This window comes from Solea senegalensis, linkage group LG1 (assembly GCF_019176455.1).
Source record: "Solea senegalensis isolate Sse05_10M linkage group LG1, IFAPA_SoseM_1, whole genome shotgun sequence".
In the NCBI taxonomy this organism is placed as follows: domain Eukaryota; kingdom Metazoa; phylum Chordata; class Actinopteri; order Pleuronectiformes; family Soleidae; genus Solea; species Solea senegalensis.
In genome coordinates, this window is record NC_058021.1 from 7,292,365 (window position 1) to 7,313,379 (window position 21,015).

Sequence of the window (21,015 nt, forward strand, 5' to 3'; positions counted from 1 at the left end):
CTTCATCGATCGCCCTCAGGTCAAAATGTCACTAAACGCCCGTGAATTCAGATTAGCCTCAGCTACACATTGTGTAAGCAGTGCCAATTATTGAACGTTAGCATATTAAATATGCCAAACTAAGCTGTTAAATAAGGAAAATGTTAATTTAGCAGTGGGAATATGTGTTAAATTGGTAAAAAACTGGATAAACTGAGGATGTGACCCAGGTCAATATGCTAACTTATTCTGAGTCTGTTTGATTATTGCCAGTGATGTGCCCTTTCCATTTAAACACAAGGATGCACGTAGCATAGCCATTAGCATGGCCGTTTGTAGCGATTCTTACTTTAGCTAACTTAGGATAGTGCTCATTATTAGGGCTGAACGATTAATCAAAATGTTATCGAAATCGCAATACAGCCAATACTACAACTGTCTAATTGTAAGAATGATGTAAAAATGACCATTCCCTGTGATATCAGGAATCATACCTCAATCGCAATTCCTGTCAAAATAATTAGATATATATTCAAAATCATCCAGCCCCACTCGGTATCCTTTATTTCAAACCATAACAGTATCACGGACAGAGATGGAGTTATTTTTTTCTTTATCTGACTGGTTGTGGTTCCTGTCCCTGGCGTCATATTTGACGTGCATGTGACACAGGGGTAAAAAAAAGAAAAAGAAAAAAGAACACTAGAGGGCAGAACAACCAGTGGAAATGGTGGGTATGGTGTTAATTGCCTTTTTTTAATGACATAACCAAGTATTAAGACTGCTTGTGACATGATTAACCCAGTGAATCATATCTGTCAGAAGTGTTAATAGATTGCAGGATTACTCCAAAGACCCACATGCCAGTCAACCACTTGCTCGTCAGGAATCTAATTAGTCCAACAAAAGCAAATTAACCTTATCTTAGATTCGAGGGCTATCAGCCACTTGTAAGGCCACATGAGACGACCTTTTCCTTGATCGCAAGTCTGTGATAAGAGCTGATGGAGAGTACAGTAAAAAGCCCAACCCTGGACAAACAACTCAAACCAAGGTATAGCGAGGGTACAGCAGTGGCTGGTCAGTCCTCACTGCCGTAGGTGACACAAGGTAACACAGCAAGACTGTTTAGAGGAGCTAGGCCATGTTGTGACAGTCATGTCCCACTTCATAAGCTGTGGGGGCTTCTTGTAACAAAGATAACCGGCGCAAGGTGCCAAAGCCAGTCTGTCGAACATGCACTCCACAAGCCCCGGGCCATGCCAGCTTTGGCCGGAAAGAGACGGTGGCGGTTCGGGGACAAGGCCTCCCCGCTCCTCAGCAGCCACATGCAAGCTGCAGAGCACAGACTGCATCTTCCACTGGGACCAGAGTGAATGGAGGTGTAATTGGCCGTATCTAGTGATAGATGGCTCCTCCGCCTTTGTTACTCATTGGCGACAGGATGCAGGAGGCCTGTCTCATAATGTGAGGTTGATTGTGAAGTCTATTAAACACCAGTCTCAGGAGGAAGTGTTACTTACTGGGATGCTGGAAGGAGCGTAAGAATGATCCGTTTAAAACATGGATTCAGTGATTGCCCATTATATTTCTGAGACGGTAAACATGATTGGAAATCTGTGTTGCACATGGGAACAACATATAATTATATGTACCCCAAATATAGATGTAAAATATGCTTTTTACCTTTTGCATGCAGATTATCACAACACGCTAATTTGTCATTGTGTTGTTTGTGTATTAATTACATAATTATGAAGAATCCATTCATTTTCATTGACTTATACTTGAGCTCAGGGTTTTTGAAAGCTTTATACTAAATTAATCAAAGCACTGTTTCCCTTCATGATCAGATTTGGGTCACATCTCATCCCAAAGCACTGAAGCTGGTTGACAAGATGTATGCACTTGCATGCTGCCTAGAGGGTCTATTTCACCCTTTGAAGGTATAAACCCCCTCTTGTAAAATCAATCACTTACATGATTGATGTGCTTAATGTTAAGGAAGCCAGAGTTGTCATACATCAGGTTGCCTGTTTTTGTTCTGCTGTCTGGTTACAGGGTAAAGAACCACGGATCTCCTGAGATGATTTGTGAAAGTCAGACAGACAGACTGGCGATATGGAGACAAAGAGAGCAGCAGGTTAATGGAGGAAAATAAAGAAAAGGAAGCAGAAATGAAACTCACTTCCCTTAGGGACATTTCCTCGGGTGGAGGTAGTGTGCTAAAATGCACAAATTAATAAGTGAAGGGTAGTTTTTGTCATTCCGAAACAGTGGAGTATAATAAGTGATGCTCTTTAACCCTGACCTAAATCATAAGAGACAATGGAAGCCGTAAAAACAGGGAGCAGATTTGGGAGACTGAGTGACCTAGATAGCATTGGTCTTGAAAAGCAGCCATACGTCTCATTAAACTGCTCTTCCGTCTAATACAATGAGCCATCTCTCCTTTGGTAATGAAAATTACCTTCTGATAAGGTTCTTTGTGACATGGAAAATACCTGGACCATCACTGACACTACAGGGTCCTGTCTGAGACGTAGAAATAGCCCTGGACCTGGACCTGGGTGACATTAGCTGCCTCATAAACTTGCATAAAGGGTGACACATGGTCTGGAGAGCACAAGGAGAACAGGTGGTGATGAGGTGAACAGTTTTTCCCTGGGAATTGAAATTTGTCTCAGGACTGCAGGAGGAACAGGAGGATGCAGATGTAGTTATAGTAATCTCCTTTTTTTTTTTTGCTTTTCCATTAGCGATAGTAGTTTTTGTACTTTTTTAGTACACTCAGTCATGCAGGAAATACTGAAGTAATCTTTCTAATTAACTGATCTAATGTTTCAGTCCTCAGTACGAATGTAAAACAACGTCACGGTATTACGCGCAGTCGTGGTCTGACGACTCTGCCCACGTTGAGGAGGTACTATAGTAATGGAAAATGACCCCAACCGCCGTGAGTCGAGCCGTGCTACAAATGTATCGTGGAAAAGTGTCGTAACATGAATAAGAACTAATGTTTTCTCTCCACTGTTGCCAACTGGACCACAAGTTGGCTTTCTGTAAAATAATTGTAAGGTCTTTACCTTACCATGTAAAGTGCCTTGAGATAATGTATGTCAATGTATGGATCGGCATATGCAAATGAATTCAAACTGGATTGAATGGTAATTCGATAAAGGACATGGTTGAGCTTTCTATACTTGGGCAATTATGAGCAAATAAACAGGAAGTGCAATAATTGAAAATGTGCTTTGCATTCATTCCAACCACAGTCAGACAGCGTAATCTCAACCTGGTCACTTTAGATGTTAGCATCAGTGATAGTAGTAGATATGGGAGTCATTTTGGTGGACTAACCTAACTAAAAGTCACATCTTTAAAGGTCTAGTGTGTAAGAGTTGGTGACATCTAATGGTGGGAGTGCATATTGTTGCAGAATTAATTTACATACCAGAAATCGTGTTCCTCTTGCCCATTTGCTTCAAAATGACATATAAAATATATTTTTTATAGCAATTATACATTGATACAAACACACTCAGGGGTAGTATCTGTTAATACACCGTTACACACTGGACCTTTACAACTTTTAAGGTCATTCTTTTAAAACATTTCATTGGAAAAATACTGAATGCAACAAAGGTGCCGTATGAAAATAAAGGGTTCTTGAAATGTATGATAGAAATGATCATCAGACTCTCACAATGTCATACAATGTCACATATTAATAGAGCCTGGCGCTCAATGTGTGGCAGCTCTTCAGGCCAGAGTAGGCTGAAGGCCTGTTTCTCCAACAATGGCCCGTCACCATGCCAACAGAAGCAGTGCCAGTCACTGTGCCAGCTTGGCATGGCCCTCATGTTAGCAGTAGATGATTCAAGGGCATTAAAGAACAATGTGTGGGGTTCTAGTTTATAGATAGCTGTGCCAGGATTCCCAACACAGTTTGCTTTGAAAATCACTCTTTGCTACTTCCCCTCCTCTCGTGCTGTTGATCTGAGCTGGAAGCATTCACAATCCGTCTCCTCTAAATATGCTTTGCATGCACAGAAGTGCCAGTCATGCTCTATTGTGCTATATTTACTCACAAGCAATACATAAAATATTTCGCCACAGGTCTCCTTCAAGGGTCAGCACAGAACAGCACGCCTTTTCTCCACACTCATTAAGGATTGATGATGGAGAGGAGACAACAACGTCTTTGTTGATTTGCTAAATTGGAGAATGTCAATTTGTGTGCTAAATTACTGTTGTAATGAGTGACGAGGAGAGAAGTGTTTGTCATTTTAATTTTTAACCACCTTCAGGTTAACATTAACTGTCTTCTGTGTCTCCTCGTCCTGCAGTGCTCGGAGCAAGTGACGGTGATGGGCTGTCGGACTGCGTCTGAAGTGCTCTGCCAAAGAATTATATCCACCCCTGACCTACTCTGAAGAAAAATATTTGATTCAATCAATGCTGTAGACTCCTCAGGGGGGAATTACACCTGAGCAATAGGTGGGCCCTCAGGAGAAAATCAACGGTGGACCACGTGATACTTGACCTTCACAAAGAGAACTCAGACACACTCGAGAAGATGTCGCATCTGATCTGAAGCTGCTATTGAGACGGTCGCCCAGCTCATGTGTTGCTCAACAATACTCGGACGTCATGAGCCACCAGTGAAGGAGCATAATTATCAATGGTGGATCTTCATTCATTGAGGAGTACGAAGCACCTCACTATGGATGTGAAGGAGATTTTCTCCACCAAAGAGCGACTGTGAAAGAGACGGAACTGGGGGCTTTGGAGACTGGGAGTGAGGAGGATTAGCAAGTGTGCTGCTCACCCATGGTGCATCTACTGTGAGCACGTCAAGGGATTCAGCAGTGGAGGATGTCAGCAGAGGCCGAGCTCCAGCCGGGTGTCAAAACCAGCCAGCGGAAGGAGTCCAGGAGGATCAAAGGTATGTGACACTCTACTCAGGCTACGTCCACACTTCGAGGTTCTTTTTCAATAAGAAAGATCTGCATCCAGACGGTCATTTTGACGCATTTCAATTGAACATTCAGGTACACTGGGCATGTGTTTGCCAGTGTAAACTGGTGGTCGATTCGTTCCTTCAGAGATTATTACAAAAGAGAAACAACAATGGTGCAAACTAAGAACAAGGATTTATTTTATCACACCAACAATGTGGTGAAACTGAGACTGAAAGTCACTGTTAATGGAGCTTTTTGTTAACAGCTGATAAAAAAAAGTCAGGAAGCAAATGCAGGTAATAGTACATGCACAAATTAGTAGCAGTAGTCCGCCTAAAACAGGCAATCTGACAACTTGCAGAGTCCAAGTTTACATGTGGAGGAGAAAATCGATTTCTTTGGCCATGTACGTCTGACTCCGTTTCTGTAGGTGACGCTGTATCTCTCTATAAGCTAGTACGTATTGAATCCGTTTCCTGTTGACCTTTTACGTCACAGAAAACCAAACAGCGAACGGCCAGCTGGATCGTGCCGTGGTTCCGTATGTTTTGTATCTGCTGCACATCGTGAACCAAATTAGATGGAAATGTTGACTCCAGTCCAACTAAGCGTATACGTGGAGGAGTAATCGGACTATGAATCATAATATCCAGGTGTGTTAGTCCAACTAAGCCGAGCTCGATTTTAGTCGGACTAACATGTTTACATGACATTAACAAAACCAACTTATTGCCTTAGTCTGGCTAAAACACCGCCCCAGAATTTTCTAATGGCTATAGAGTTTTTGGAGGAAATGTGGACATCAGACATATTTGGGGCAAATGTATGCATTTTTAATGTGGATGTAACCTGACTGATTGTCTTTGCAACATTTCTGAATCTTAGATGTATGTATGTAAAATATAAGGCTTGCATTCTCTGTGTAAATTGGTGGATTGTGAACAGTCTGCTGTGTATATACATATGTATTAATTAGAAGTGCTCATCCAGAAACATGAAGAAAAGAGAGACAAAGGGTTGAAATGGCAGCTTCCTCATGTTTGGCAGTCAGTAAACATAACTTTAAGCCATGTCTGGATTGAAATAGATAATACTGGACTAACTTGGAGAAAAGCATCATTCAGACAAACTCACTGAGAGGCTGCCCGTCTCATCCCAGGGATGCAGTTGTAGTAACAGCTATTCTATGTCGCCCCGGGGTTTGGCGTTGCCATGATTCTGGTGTCACGGACAGGGTAATTCACACCCTGTTGCTTTGATGAACAGCATAAGAGACGTAATAGGACAAGTCATTTTCAGAACGTTCACCGGGAGATTAGAATAGGAACTGAATTGGTTGCGAGTGGGAAAAGAAGAGGAGCGAGCGTGAGGCAGATAGAGTGAAAATCACAGGGAGGGCGGCGGAAGTGTGTAAGAGGACTGCACTTTCTTGTTTGCCCTTCCTCTCCTCTTCTCTCCCCTCATTTCTCCATCCATGAATAAAACCACTTCACGAGGCCAGGTCCTCTGTGGCTATTTCACTGGCTCTGTCAGCTTGCTCAGATAAATGGCTGGGCTGGAGGAGGGCTCATCGATTTGAGTTAAGTGGAGGGGGTGGGAGTAAGGGGGCTATTACACATGGGGCTATGCAGCTCATCTGAGGGGGTTTCAGCACAGGCTATCAGCCCCTGACTTTGCCATGTTAATCACATGTGCAGCAGAGACCGCTGTCACAATCAGCAATGATGCTCCATTTAAATGGAAATGGGGCAACACGCGGCACAGTTAGTGGTGTTTGTGCGCAGATTGGATCCAGGTGAAGGACGCCCTCAAGTGTCACGTTGATGCCGAAGACGAACTTCTCTTCATGTTCATGTGTGTGGGAAGCAGCAGAAGAAATTGATGTGCATTAAAGGATAAGGCTACTATTATTCTCTATTTTCCTTCATGTCAACAAACCACCTGACCAACTATAATGTATGTATGAGATTTAAGTGGTTTCTCTATCCTGTCAGTAACACTCAGACTCAAGGCCAAACCCCACCGGCTGAAGACACAAGTCCTTCAAATCTGTTCACTACCTATACGGCATTATTTTATTTCTATGCGTTAAATGGCTTTATTGCTTTTTCAAAGCATACATGCAACTAATTAACAATTCAATTTAACAAACTAGTGAAATAAAAAGAGACGAGTATAAAAGTCTGAACTGTTATTTACTCTCGGGTCAAGATAATGTTTCTCCTGCCACTTATTTCCCAAAGTGTCGAATCTCTCCTCTGTAAATTTGATATTTACATTTTCATCATCTTTATTTTCGCTTCCATAATCGATTAACCTGTCGTTTAATCGAGTAATTGTTTGGTCAATAAAAGGTTGAAAACTGTTGATCAGTGTTTTTCAAACGTGGGAATGATGACGTTCTCAAATGTATTGGTGTATTTAGTAATTGAGTAATTGTTTAAGCCCTTTAACAGTGGCAAGAATGATTATGGTCATTAGAAACAAACAACGACCTCTTCCTCCTAAAGCCAATTGTATTAAAGACCCATCTGTTGACCACACTGACCCACAGACACAAACAGCATTGTAACTTGATTGAAAACATGTTTTAGGGGCATTTGCTTAAAAAGACTGATGCCATGTCGCGTGGCCTGTTAGATGCTGTTTGTTGTTTGGACAGTCTTTACATAAAACAAGCATGAGCCAATTAGAAAACACATTTTCTCTCACTTTGGCTTCGACTATCTACTTCACAAAACCTCAAGCCAAGCTCACACTGGCAGCCAAACAATTGAAATAAGCTAATCAAAATTTTATTAATAATAACTCTTTAAATGATAAAGTTTAGCAATTTAATTATTGTTCTTGAAACTATAATTCGTGTTGTGTCATAGCTGAGAAAATGTACCGTATTGTGTTATTCATCTATTCATTATTTCTATAGGACATACAGGAAACACTGAGATTCCACATGTGAAAATATCAAATGTCACCTAATGAAACGCTGACTCAGATTCTAACGTACAAAGCTTCCCTCTGCCAATGAAATGATTGCTTTACATTTGTGACTTTACTCCATCTCCATAGCAACTGTTGCTCCTCCACAATAATCCTTGCACACACACACACACAGAATGATTCGTCTCCAAAGGAGAAACACGGAATATCACAGTGAGAGAAGGGGAGCAGAAGGACAGAGACACTGCAAACAGAAAGAGAGAGGCAAACGGCAGATTCAATCACCAGTCCACTCTTAAAATGAATGAATGTCACTGGTAAGATTGTACGTTGCAGGACAAACACTGACCCATTTGGCTGAATCATTTCCGTATTGCAACTGTTTCCTCATACTCTTTCACCATCATCGTGATGATGACATGGTGACAACGATCTCCTCCATCACCACACAGCGCACATGAATACCTGCATGTAACCCTGGCCTGCGGTGAAGCAGTGGAGCTTCCAATGTGTGCAACGTCTCCCATTAACTGTGTGTTCAGTTCCAGAGCTGGGTAGAGAGGTCTGGATCTATTTCTAGAGTTTGGATGGGGGATTGTATTATGAAAAGTATTTGATACACATGAGGAAGACAGATGGTGGCAACAGATTTCCCTCCTTTAGACACCCATTTTTAGACACCACTCTTTGCAACTGCTTAAACGCATCATTCTCCTGCACTGGAAGGTCATGCCTAGAGTTTGCATTGCAGATGACAGCGAACGTCCTCTTCAGAGATGCCTGAAATCAACCAGTGTGTTCACGTGAGGTGAGGAAAAATGGATCGTGTTTGTCCACTTGAAATTATACTCAATCAGATTTCTCAGAGTTGGACTCTGTTTGTTCAGTTAGGCTCAAGATGGCCTGGGCCCTCAGTGCATGCTCCACAGTTCCCACCACAGGCTTTGACCTGGAAAAAAATGGAAGAAGCTGGTACACAGAAGAAGACATCCATCGCCTACCGCTTTATCCTGAGGGTCGCCGGGGGATGCTGGTGCCAATCCCAGCTGACAGAGGGCGAAAGGCAGAATACACCGTGGACAGGTGGACAGTATAGGGGACGATCAACCATTCACTCATACCTATGGACATTTTCATCCAATTAAACTCTGCATGTGTTTGGACATGTAGGAGGAAACCACCCCACACACACACACACACACACACAGGGAGAACAGGGAGAGCGCTTACTCTCAACTTAAAGAATTAAATATTTTGAATTAACGCATCAACATGGAATGACACTCTACTGGGAACATGTTGCTTAGCAGAGTCTAGCTGTGCACGGAAATGAACTGCCCTTGTTTAGGCTGCATTTAAGAACACGTGTGGCTCTGGAGGCATCGCTGTACTCTCTCATCGCTGCTTAACGAACGCCATGCGTCACACTGACAGACGGACTGTGACACTGATGGAGAGAGACAGGCAGACACGGATACACACTCAGGAAGGTTCAAAGGTTAAGCAGCCTCCGTGCCCAGATCCCCCAACAAAAAGTTTCTTGCTGCCAAGTCCTCATATCTGGAGGGGCACTTCTGACTCTCCATCTGTTGCCATCTGTCCCCGCAATGTCCCCATTCTAGTGTGTCAAGGAGGAGGATGCAACGCTGTGATCAGAGAGACAGCATGGAGGAACACTAACAGTAATTGCACACTCCATGCAGGTGTAAGGCCTTTTTGAGTAGGTGGGGGATTGTAGTGTTTGATTTGAAACCTTGGGACATCCGGGCTGTTCATTTCCTCCTCAAAAATGAAGGGATTTCAAAAAAAGATGACGCAGTATGGCACAGATGAGTGGACACCAGTGAGAGATCTATGCATTACCAGTTGACGTGGAGCTGGTCAAATTGCAAATGTTAAGGCTTCAGATCAGTTTGTTGTTGTCATCTTTCTGTTTTGTGAGAGCATCGGCCTTTACGAGCATAAAGTACTGTGAGGGCCATTGAGTGATGGGGAAATATACGATTTTATCCCTTATTGGGATTAAAAGCACTTACAATAAGTCAATCCTGGTGAATTTCTGTTATTGTGTTAATTGTGAATGAAGAAAAAGAAATCATCACATTTCACTAGCTCACCAGCATACAGTGTTTGTGATCTTTGTCTTAATGTGCCTATGTCATTCATTTCATCATCTAGGATCAATCATTCTTCACTAAAAAATATGTACCCTATCTGCAGACAGAAGACTGCACCTGTTTACTCACTCACTCATCTTCTACCACTTTATCCTCCACATGAGGGCCACGGAGGAGGAGGAGGGGTGGTGGGGGTGGAGGGGTTTTTCTGTGCTAATCTCAGCTGACATAGGGTGAAAGGCGGGGTACACCCCGGACAGGTCGCCAGTCCATCACAGGAACACCTATAGAGACAAACAACCATCCACTCACACACCTATGGTCAATTTAGAGTGTCTAATGTGTCTAAAACCCAAACCCACGCACACACGGGCAAACTCCATGCAGAAAGACTCTTGTTCCGACCGGGTCCAGAACCCGTTTTTTTCTCGCTGCGGAAGAACATTTTTTCAGTCATCGCAATAATACCGTAAAGCGCAATTATTTTGTTCAGAATAATAATCGCCCCATCGCCCCATCGTCCCATGCCTTGGGCCATTCAGCCTTGCGCAGATTTAAATCCAGAGAGCCAGATGAATGCGTCATTCCCCTACACACACACACACACACACACACACCTCTCTATTCTCCTTTCTTACAGTATACAACAGGAAACTGCATACCCCGCAGCTCTTTAGTTTTATACAGCACACTTGCTTGCCGTGATCTGAACCCAGAGCACGTAGTGCGCGATTTATGCCGCTGTGTCAAGGCTCTCATTCGGTATGCAAGGCCTACTTTTTGAATATCTGTGCATAAACCTCTAAATCTCTCCTGAAGTGTTATTAGGGGGAAATGGCGTGCTGTATGTAAAAAAAAAAAACGAAAAACAAATGGCACAGAACATCTGTTTAAGGCTCATATGAGAGAGCCGCACTGAGCTGGATGGATCGGGCTGAAAATGCAATCGGAGCAGTATGCATTTTACATTACATTACAGAGTGTGTGAGTCAGTAAAGCCAGGATGGAATGCATACTACTTTATGAATAGACTACAGTCACTGCATGAGCAATGGCTTGAAAGGAGTGCAGCAATAGATATCACAGGAGTTTGTGTTCTTTCGCGCCGAACACGCGGCGTTCAAGCAGCGGCGCCGCTGCAATCAAGCACGTACGCCGAAGCAATGTTCGCACTTCGCCTTCCCCAACAAGTCCCTCATTAAAGTGGGAATGTTCATTTCTCCACATGGTCGCTGTGTGCGTGCCAGGCTTCGTCTGGTTAACGTGCAGCGTTAACATGTGTGTATGTAAGATTTCATTTTTCCCTCTGAATTAGACCCAGATTTGACAGCCTCTTGCTTGGAGACTTTAATGACTTTGGCGTCATCAAACCCTCCCCCTCTTTTAGAGAATCCTACCCTCATGAATTAGTGAGAGGGTGTGCATAGCCAAGACGCGCATTTAGAACTAAGACATTTTATTCCCTTCATTTGCACAAGCTTCCCAATTTACTCTTTTCTTGATTTCTCCCCTTTTGTCAGTATTTTGTTTGGGAAATTACATTTTTGTGTTCGAGTTGATATATCCTGTAGCAAGGATGGCAAATCTGTGTTTTTGGGTGAAATACGTTCATTTCGGTGTAATATGGTCTTTGAGTGCACGTTTTTAAACCTTCTTTTCTAATTTAAAGCTTAGCCAGCCACTTAAATGTACCACTAAACGATGTAGTGCACAGGCTCATGACCTAGAATTGAGTGGCCAAGGGGCCTGAAAACTGTTAAATTCTCCAAGGTGCTGGTGACCTTGATTTGAAATCCTGCTATCTCCTTGTGCAAATGCAGTGGGGTTGTTGAAGCTGAGGAGCCTCGCGCAGATTATGAGGCAACGGTTCACGGATTGTAAACACGTGAGGCATCAGTTGAGGCTCGCAGCCTCATAAGCGAGACAACGGCACATGGCACGGAGACAAAATGAAAGTGCTGGTGTCAGGGTGGTGTCAGGGTGGTGTCAGGGCAACTGAGCAGGCGGACGGACAGAATAATCAACGGCCGGAACGGCAGCGGAGAAAAACAAGTGTGGGAATAAAAGTAGAAGGCCCAAGGCCGTCCAGGCACACACTTGCAACCACTCCCCAATTTCACATCACCTCCCTGCCACCACCCAACATCCATCACCGGGGGGGGGGGAGTGAGAGCTCGTATATTGTGGGTGAGCGCTGGACCGAGATGATTCTTCTCAATAGCAACCATTCAAGGTGGTTTGTCACCATCAATAGCACCCATGGGGACGGTGGGTGGACATGGGTGAAACACGGGACTATGCACCCAAGCACCCTACCTACCCCATCACAACCTTCCACCCGAGGTTTGTGTGTGAATGCCTCACAACACCATACAATAGGTGATGGTGTGGTGGAGTGCAGCGTTCCACTTGTTTTCTCGTTAAGTCTACTGGCTTAATCCAATTTCTCAAATTACATTTTTAGTTTTCTTTTAATCTGTGCTTGCTGCTGCTAATTTGCACGTATCCTTTCACATTTATGCCATTGCACACGCACACGCACACACACACACACACACAGTGGCCTCTCTGAAGAGTTTATCTCACACGTCCTTGCAACACTCTTCATTCTCCAGCCGCTCATTTCTGTTCTTTCCCTTTCTCTCACACGGCAGGTCAGGACCGCACTGAGGCGGGGCTTATTAAGCGTTTCCGTGGAGATGGCGTACGGTACAAGGCCAAGCTGATCGGGATTGATGAGGTGACAGCAGCGCGCGGGGACAAGCTGTGCCAGGACTCCATGATGAAGCTGAAGGTGTGTGTGTGTGTGTTTGCGACATCATTGAGCCTCTTCATTTATCTCAGACAGACTTTGAAAAGGCACGCCAGGTCATGACTGTGTTGTCTGTTGAATGAGTCATGGGACCTGTCTTACTTTATATGAATCACTGGAGCTCAGTACAGAAGTGACCAGATGGAACAAATAAAAGTCCAGCCTCATTATGCTGCGGCTCTTTGTCATGTAGAAAGCTACTGTACGCTTGGTTTTACATCACCGTCTCTTATAGGCTGCTGTATTTGTAGCCTTGCTCGAAGCTCTTTTGCATTTATTCGTAGCACTCGGAGGTCCTGTATATTTCTTAAGCAGACAATGTTCAGTTTTGAGCTTCTAATTTGTCCACCTCTTTATGTCAGTCAACGTCTATTTTTACGACCCCGTCCGTGCTCGCTGCACATATGCAAACTGAGATAATGTGACCCAGATTGTATTTTAGTGAATGCTGCGAGTAAATCAGGTCAAACTCAGTCCTTCAGTAAGTACCAAAGCTGGGGGGGGGGAACAAGACACAGCACAGGTGAGTTTTTAAAGTGTTGAAGTCCAGGTTTGGCAGGATATAGTTGCCATTGTCCACAATAATGTTTCACTGTGATGTAAATCAGTTGATATGAGAAAGCACTAGACCTTTCTGGCTCCTCTGGACTCTATTTATAGTTTTGTAGAAGTCTGGCCCCAAACCCTTTATCGCAGACGTCATGTTTGTGCAAGCGCACTTTGCATTTCTGTAATTACGCGACAGTTTGTGCTATCGGAAAAATTCCAACAGTTTCTGAAAGGTGAGTAGTTCCAGCGAATCAGCTTTGGTCACCAGAGAGGAGAGAGTTGGAGAAACGCCTGTGCATAGTTTCCATTTTTTGGACACTGACAAGACTCAAACAAATGTTATTTTAAATATGTCTTATACTGTTCAAATTTCAAATTTAACATGCAAAATCTGATCATGTACAACTACAGTGTTTTTTTCTAATTCTAATGTATTTGTTAATACGCTATTTTAACATGCAGTAAATTATAAATAGCTGCCAGATATTGACAGTGGACGGACGGACATTGTGAGGATAAGGTTTTAAAGGGTTAACAAGAGATGTTGACCAACCGCAGGCTTTATTTTAGACAAAGGCTGATTCCCATTGGCTATTGGCTACCTTACAGATCCGCATACATTGCCCTTTGGTGACCCGCCTGCACTGCTAACACACGACAGATAATAACAGAGTACAAACATGTGTCAATATTGCTGTAGCATTTCAGAGATGGAGAGATCGCTTCAGGTCATCCATCTACTGCCGAAACCATTCTGTCTGTCTGTGCTCATCTGGTGAGAGTGAATTTGGAAGTCAAAGGAGCTGACGCGCCGTGGCTGGTTACAGCTGTTCCACTATGATTAGACGATATATTATTCAGAGACTTTGGAAGTAAGTAAGACACAAAGTGACAAAGTAAAAGGCAAGAAAGGCTTCAATTTCAGTTCAGAAAATTCAAGAAAAAAGCTGCCTAAGTGTGTTTGCAGTAGGTGGTAAAAGGATAAATCCCCCCTCCAATGAGGAGTCATGCTGTATGTGTGGCTCTTTCTCACAGATTTTGCTGAAGCCTTAATGTGTGGGAGGCTGTATAGCCAGGAGGCAAAGCCTCTCATCAGTCGTACCCATTGTGATGTGTCCAATAAAACAACCTTTTTTCACTGCTTCGTGTTCTGACATCTCAGCAATGCCCTCCGCATGACACCGGTAGTCACTAGCCACCAGCCAGTAACAGTCAATGGATCAGTCGATACAGACCCGCTATTATCTGGACAGGGGATAGAAGAGGGGACGCAGTCTCTATTGAGCTGCCTCTTGCTGCCTTGTTGCCTAATCCACCAAATGGAGAAGCCGATGGCTGATTGACAACATCCATCGACTGCGCTGCCGCCCGCCTCTTTCTCACTTACTTCATCTCCTCCCTGTTGCGTCTTCTGCTCTTTATCCTCTTTACTCTCCTCCCCTCCTTTTCATATGCCCTCAAAGATGAATATGTTTCCTCACTATCCCCCTGCAGAAAAAAATCAAAAACAAACTTGTAATGGCCATGGTTTTGAATATTCGCTTGCCTTCAGAAGAGGAGGTCAGCTGATGTGCAAGCATGCATCAGTGTGCAGCACAGCACGCTGGACTTTCCTATCCTCTTATCTCCTCTGTTTTTCCCTCTCATCTCGTCTCCTGACGCCTTTGTTCCGCGCAGAGATGTTAATTATTTTCTTTATTGTACTTGAGTATAACTAAAAGCGGGGCTTCTGCTGAGAAAAAAAACCCCAAAACATACTCCAAAGACTGAATGTGTTTAACGTGTTTAGCTTTCTGTGAGCGAGCTGGTCAGCGAGCGACGCGATGCATTCTGTCAGTAAATCTCACCTCTTATTTGTTGTTAGCAAGCACTTGTGCGCGCGTCACACTGAAGTGCAGTCGAGCTACTTCAAAAAAAAGGTGCTTGGGAAATAATAACAAGACTTGCTGCACAATTCCTGTGAGAGTGAAGCTTCAAGAAAAGACAAATCAAAAGAACATTCTGTCCTATCACACCTTATATAACTCCTATCACCCTACCCCACAATCTTCCTCCCATATCTGCCCATCACACCCTCCCCACTCCTGCCCCTATCTTCCGCTGTTCACCTGAGTACGACGAGGGCTCACACGGTCTTTGACGGGGGAGCTCATATCCTTTCATCCCCTTATGTCATTTCTTTTAATCTCCTGCAGGGAATGGCATCCTCGGCACGTTCCAAGGGGGAGCACAAGCAGAGAGTCTTCTTGACGGTCTCTTTCGGTGGAATCAAGATTTACTGTGAAAGATCGGGGGTGAGTAGCATGTCGGTGAGTAAGCGTGCTGTGGCAGAGCGGCTATTCACTGCACCTATAGACACGTATAGGAACGTCCAGAGGGCAGACACATGCTCAGTTCGGGTTCACAGAACGCTGCCATCGCGTAAGCCTGGCTGGCATGATTGTCAAGGTAGAGCCAGTGTTGACACAGACTGACCCCAAGTCATGACCAAGACCAATTTTAGGGGCTGAGACGAAGTCAAAACCAACATATCAATATGAGAATTGGCATCAGCCACAAAAACGTAGAGAGCTGTATTTTTCGAGCTGCATTCATTCATATTCCACCATAATCTGCTGGGATCATTGCTATTTATAAAATAATAGCAGTGCACTGAAATAGCGAGCTTCACTGAAACATAGTTCACAACAGAACATTCTTACTACTTACAATATGTTAGTGGTATTTTTTTGTTTTTTATCAAATCAGGCAAGGATTTGTACAAATAAATCCATTGGGGTCTCGGCTGGTCGGAATTGATTTGTCTTGTCCTCTACGACCAAGACGAGAGTGTGTAAATATGACCTTCAGAACGTGGCCTCAAGACTCAAGTAACAACAACACAAGCAACAGATTATTCAAACACTTGTGCTCGAATCAAATATGTTATCGTGATCACTGCAGAAATAGGCGTTATCATTCCTTCCATATGACACTTTGCTCTTTTGTGCATAGCAACATAAACTGACAGCATTCATTTGCAGGTCTTTCATTTTAAAAAGGGTTTAACGTGCTCTATACCCTAGAAAGATGAGTTGTGTGCCGCGGGGCCGACTTAAGATCACTCAGACCCTGTCTGTCTGCTAATGATGCTGATGTTATGAGAAGGGCCGTTTCTGTCTCCACCCTGGCTCTCATCCCCCTGGCAGACTTGGAGACCTGGTGTTCCATTACCGGATGATCGAGGGGCTCGGCACTCGCCTGTCCCGGGGCGTAGTGTTGGCTAGATAGGCCCACTCTGCTCATCAGCGCAAACCGATAATTAGCACTCAGTTCCACCCCTTAATGATCATTGCCGCTAATGCTAATTACACTGCGGCTCCACCTCGGCTGTCATTATTGCTAAACTGATAATTACGCAACAGCGCTTGTCCCACGTTGCCGACCTCCACCCCACCGCCATTTATTCCCTAAAAGCACTCCTCTCTGACAGCATCTCTTTTCAGTATGACTGGTGGTGATAGTGGCGCGTCTTTCGCCTGTAATGGAAATGAGCATTACGGCTGCTGCCGCCGCCGCCGCCACCAACCAGCTCGCCCCGTTTTGACAAGCTCATTTGTTGTTTGGGGAATCATGCCCCCTAATGCTCTTCATTTTATTTACTGATTACTGGCAGCAAATAACACTCCACACTTAATATCCCTCTTGAGTGATTATGGTGGAAATGGGGATCACTCCAGTGCAGCAGAGTCAGCGAGCATTTCGATGGAAATACTTATGTAAAGCTAACAGGATTCTCCGCCGGATCAAGTCGAGTTGTCATATTAGGTTTGTATTTTACATTAATCTGAGCCGTTACTAGCAACAGAGTACCAGCTAATACTCCAATAAAAGCTCCTCCCCAGTGCCCGAAGCTCATCTGTGTTAACAAGAGAGCAGCAGGTAGGTGAGTTGAGTGACAGCCTTATTAATCTGTGTGTGTGCAGTTATTTTTTTATGAGCTTTTCTGGTGCTTTTTATGCCTGATATTTCAGAGCCGAGTTTTTGTCTTTTGCTCATTAACACGGCAGATATCGATGAACAATCACAGCATCTTGAATTCTGCTGGATATGAGAAAACATCAGACATTCAATCAAGCAAAAAGCCTCATGTTATTGATTTCTTTTGTTTTATTTATTCTTAATCACAGAGAACCGCTTTTATAGTTGGCATATGATCTGTAAAGTAAACATCCTTGAATCCCTCCCCTCTCTGGCAGAGACTCGCTCTGTGTTCAGCTTCAACAATATGCAAAGATGAAGTGGGTCTGACCTAGTTTTTCACACAGCACTGTGCTTCTTTATATCCAACGGCCAATTAGTAAATGAAGTGTTCCTTGCATCTTTCAGCATTAAAAAGCACATGATACCAGATGTATGTGACCACCACATTTAACCTTTGTGTGTTTGTGTCGTACCAGGTGCTCCTGCATCACCACTCAGTCCATGAGATCAGTTACATCGCCAAGGACACCAGGGATCACCGGGCTTTTGGTTACGTATGTGGGAAGGAAGGCCATCACAGGTTTGTGGCCATCAAGACTTCGCAGTCGGTGAGTATCTCATGTTCTCGTTCTTTAACTTCAACCAAATAAAGTCACGAGACCGCAGGCTGTACGTTCAGATTCAAGTCATTTCAAATTCCTAAATGAAGCCCAGAGGAGGTGCGGGCGTCTGGTTCTTACTGGGATCACCTAATTTACATTATGCTGAAAGGTTATTGTGGGATTATTGCTCATTAGTCCCGAGGATTGTGACGACACATTTAGCTACACTCACAAGATGAGACACGAGAATGGACTCTCAAGATCGGGGCAAGATTTTAACACTATTTTTAAGAAAAAAAATCAATGACAAAATATCCATCCATCCATCTTCTACCACTTCATCCTCCACATGAGGGTCGCGGGGGATGGGGACAGTTCGCCAGTCCATTACAGGGCCACATAGAGACAAACAACCATCCACTCTCACACCTACGCTCAATTTAGAGTGTCCTATTTACCAAACCCCCATATTGCATGTTTTTGGACTGTGGGACGAAAACAGAGAAATCCCTACACCAACCATGTGGCCCATGGCAAAATATATGACTGTAAAAATGAGTCTTTAATTCATTTGCCCAACGCTGCTTTAAACATTGTTCTGTAATCGTCTCAAGTGACTCAAATCCTCAAATTTACTGAAATAATAAGGGGAAAATAACACGATAAATTGCCGCGGTGTCGCATATTCTACTCCGCGTGCTGTATCCTTTAACCTCTGTGTGGTTTCGTGTACAAGTAAATTGTCTGCTGCTTTATTTCCAAATGACTTTGATGCAGGAGGTTGCTCTTTTGTTTTCGGAGCACCATTTTAGTCTTGTAATCTAAGAATCAAACATTAACCTGCTGCCTGTCACCACTGCTTAACTAGTTTTTGGACACTAGGCGAGTGACTGGATCAGACGCAGACGTCACATAGTCTGCATTGACATTATCAATTCCAAGTGAGTTGACTGACTATAATCGTGAAAATAAACATAAAACAAAAATCATGTTACGTAACACAATAAGGCCACAAACAATATGTCACACAACATTAGATTAGTACTGTAGATGAAGCCTGATTGATTCATTCATTGATTAAAAATAAATAATTCAAGATAACTGAAATAAATGTGTGTAATTACGACGGAGTATTAGGGCCCGTATTAAGAATTTTGAACGGGGAAAATGATTATATTTTGAGAATAAAGTCGTAATATTAAAAAAGACCAAAAAAGTACAGATTTAACCAGCGCGAGCCAGATGCTGCTGATGCTGAAGTATTCCCTGGTTTGTGAAGCCCAAACCAAAACATAACTTCACAAAATTGGTTGCAGCTGATCATGTGAGATTTTGCTTGGATAATAATTACACGACTTTATTCTCATAATATAGCAACTGTATTTTCAACAGACTTCAGTTTGTCCCTAATACTCCATCGTAGATAATACCCCCAATCACAGAATTCTTTCTAAAGGTTATTTTACATGGAGGTGTATGCTTTTTTTTTTTTCTATTATCTTCTTTCTCTTAATCCACTTTTCCCATCCAGGCGGAGCCTCTCATCATTGACCTGCGCGACCTTTTCACACTCATCTATGACATCAAACAGCGGGAGGAACTGGAAAAGAAGGCTCAGAAGGACAAACAGTGTGAGCAGGCGGTTTACCAGGTAGGACACTCCTGAGTCCCCTTTTTGTGTTTCTTCTTGATCTTGTTTCCCATTTGGAGGCGAGATCGCACATTAGGAGTCAGTCAGCAATGCGTTCACACGACAGAAATAACACTAAACACTTTCAAGCTTCCCCTGAAGTGCACTGCATCCGTTTGTAACACAGCACATGACTGCTTCCGAGTTTAAGCGTGAATGCTCTACTGAGTCTGTGAACATCTAATGAAAAACAAAATGTGTCATTGTCTGCCTTCTGTCCCAAACTCGCACAGACCATCCTGGAGGATGAAGTGGATGATCCCGTTTACCAGGTAGGTCTCACACCGAGCAGGAACACGTCAGTGCTGTGACATTGATGCTTCTCCAGCTTCACTGGTGCTGTTTTCCACTCTTAAAGCTCCGGATAAAGAATAATCAAATAATCCTCAATTCAAATGATCTTCTCCAGTCACTGATCTGCTTGAATTAATGACTCATGATACTCCACCATTCCAGTAATACACATTAGATCATCTTAGTGGACAGTTTTGTTCAACCATTCAACTCCCATTTGCCAGTGCAGTGTTGTAAATCATATTTTTTTTTAAGTTGATCTGTGTCAGTGTTCTGATTTCTTCCAAATATATGCCCCCATCCTGGACTGGTTGTTATCCCCCTCTCTTTACTGGCTGAACATGATTTTTTTATTGTTTTTGACTCTGTGTTTGCTCACACTGAATACAGACAACACTAACTCTTACTCTGAATGCTATGTTCAGCAGTGCATCCAACCACCTCTCAGGTCACCTCTGTTCTTTGCCGTAGCTTGAAGTGTGTTTTACATAAAGTCATCCCATATTGCAGTTTTCAGTTTTTACGTTGATGTTGGTTGACAAAACTCCAGACCGAGGCCACAGTTCTAAAATCATTGATTTGACTTGTTTGGTACGTTGCGATTAATCACTGTCTTTCTGAGAGTTGGACAAGAGGATTGGTTTTAGGAACTCGGGAAAGTGTCGAGAAAATCTATAGGAAATTCAAGGCTGGACAGTTTGCCATACAAGCAGACGTTCGACCTAACACTCATGATGAATTATTATTGGGCTGACTGAGACTGAATCTGAAAAACTGGCTAGAGAACTGGCACGAGAAGTTCTGGAAAATGTCTGGAGAGACTTTAGAGTTTCGAATTTTTGTACAATAAAAACAATATTCAATATTGTTAGCCCATTTATTTTCATGCAGGTCAAACTAAAAGGAGCATGTGTTCTTCCCAGCGACGGTGACCAAGCACAAAACCCAGGAACATTCTCTGTTGTCTCTTTAAATTGGAGGTGGAACAAGAAGCCATTTAGCTTAGCTTAGCATAAGTAGCAGAAAACATTTAGCCCGACTCTGATCGCTGGTGTCAAAATCCACATGATCACCAACTATTACAATAAATCTCGCTTGTTTTCAT

At 43.3% G+C, this 21,015-nt stretch overlaps 1 protein-coding gene across 1 annotated transcript in view; it reads left to right on the forward strand.

The window, feature by feature from the left end:
- LOC122781797 overlaps positions 1–21,015 on the forward strand; it is a 55,380-nt gene that overhangs the window by 13,448 nt on the left and 20,917 nt on the right. Inside the window, exons 2-7 of the mRNA XM_044045818.1 lie at positions 4,329–4,927; positions 12,655–12,794; positions 15,557–15,655; positions 17,801–17,932; positions 19,458–19,577; positions 19,850–19,888. Of these exons, the coding sequence (XP_043901753.1) occupies positions 4,858–4,927; positions 12,655–12,794; positions 15,557–15,655; positions 17,801–17,932; positions 19,458–19,577; positions 19,850–19,888 (600 nt within the window). The 5' untranslated portion in view covers positions 4,329–4,857. The remainder of the gene's footprint in view (positions 1–4,328; positions 4,928–12,654; positions 12,795–15,556; positions 15,656–17,800; positions 17,933–19,457; positions 19,578–19,849; positions 19,889–21,015) is intronic.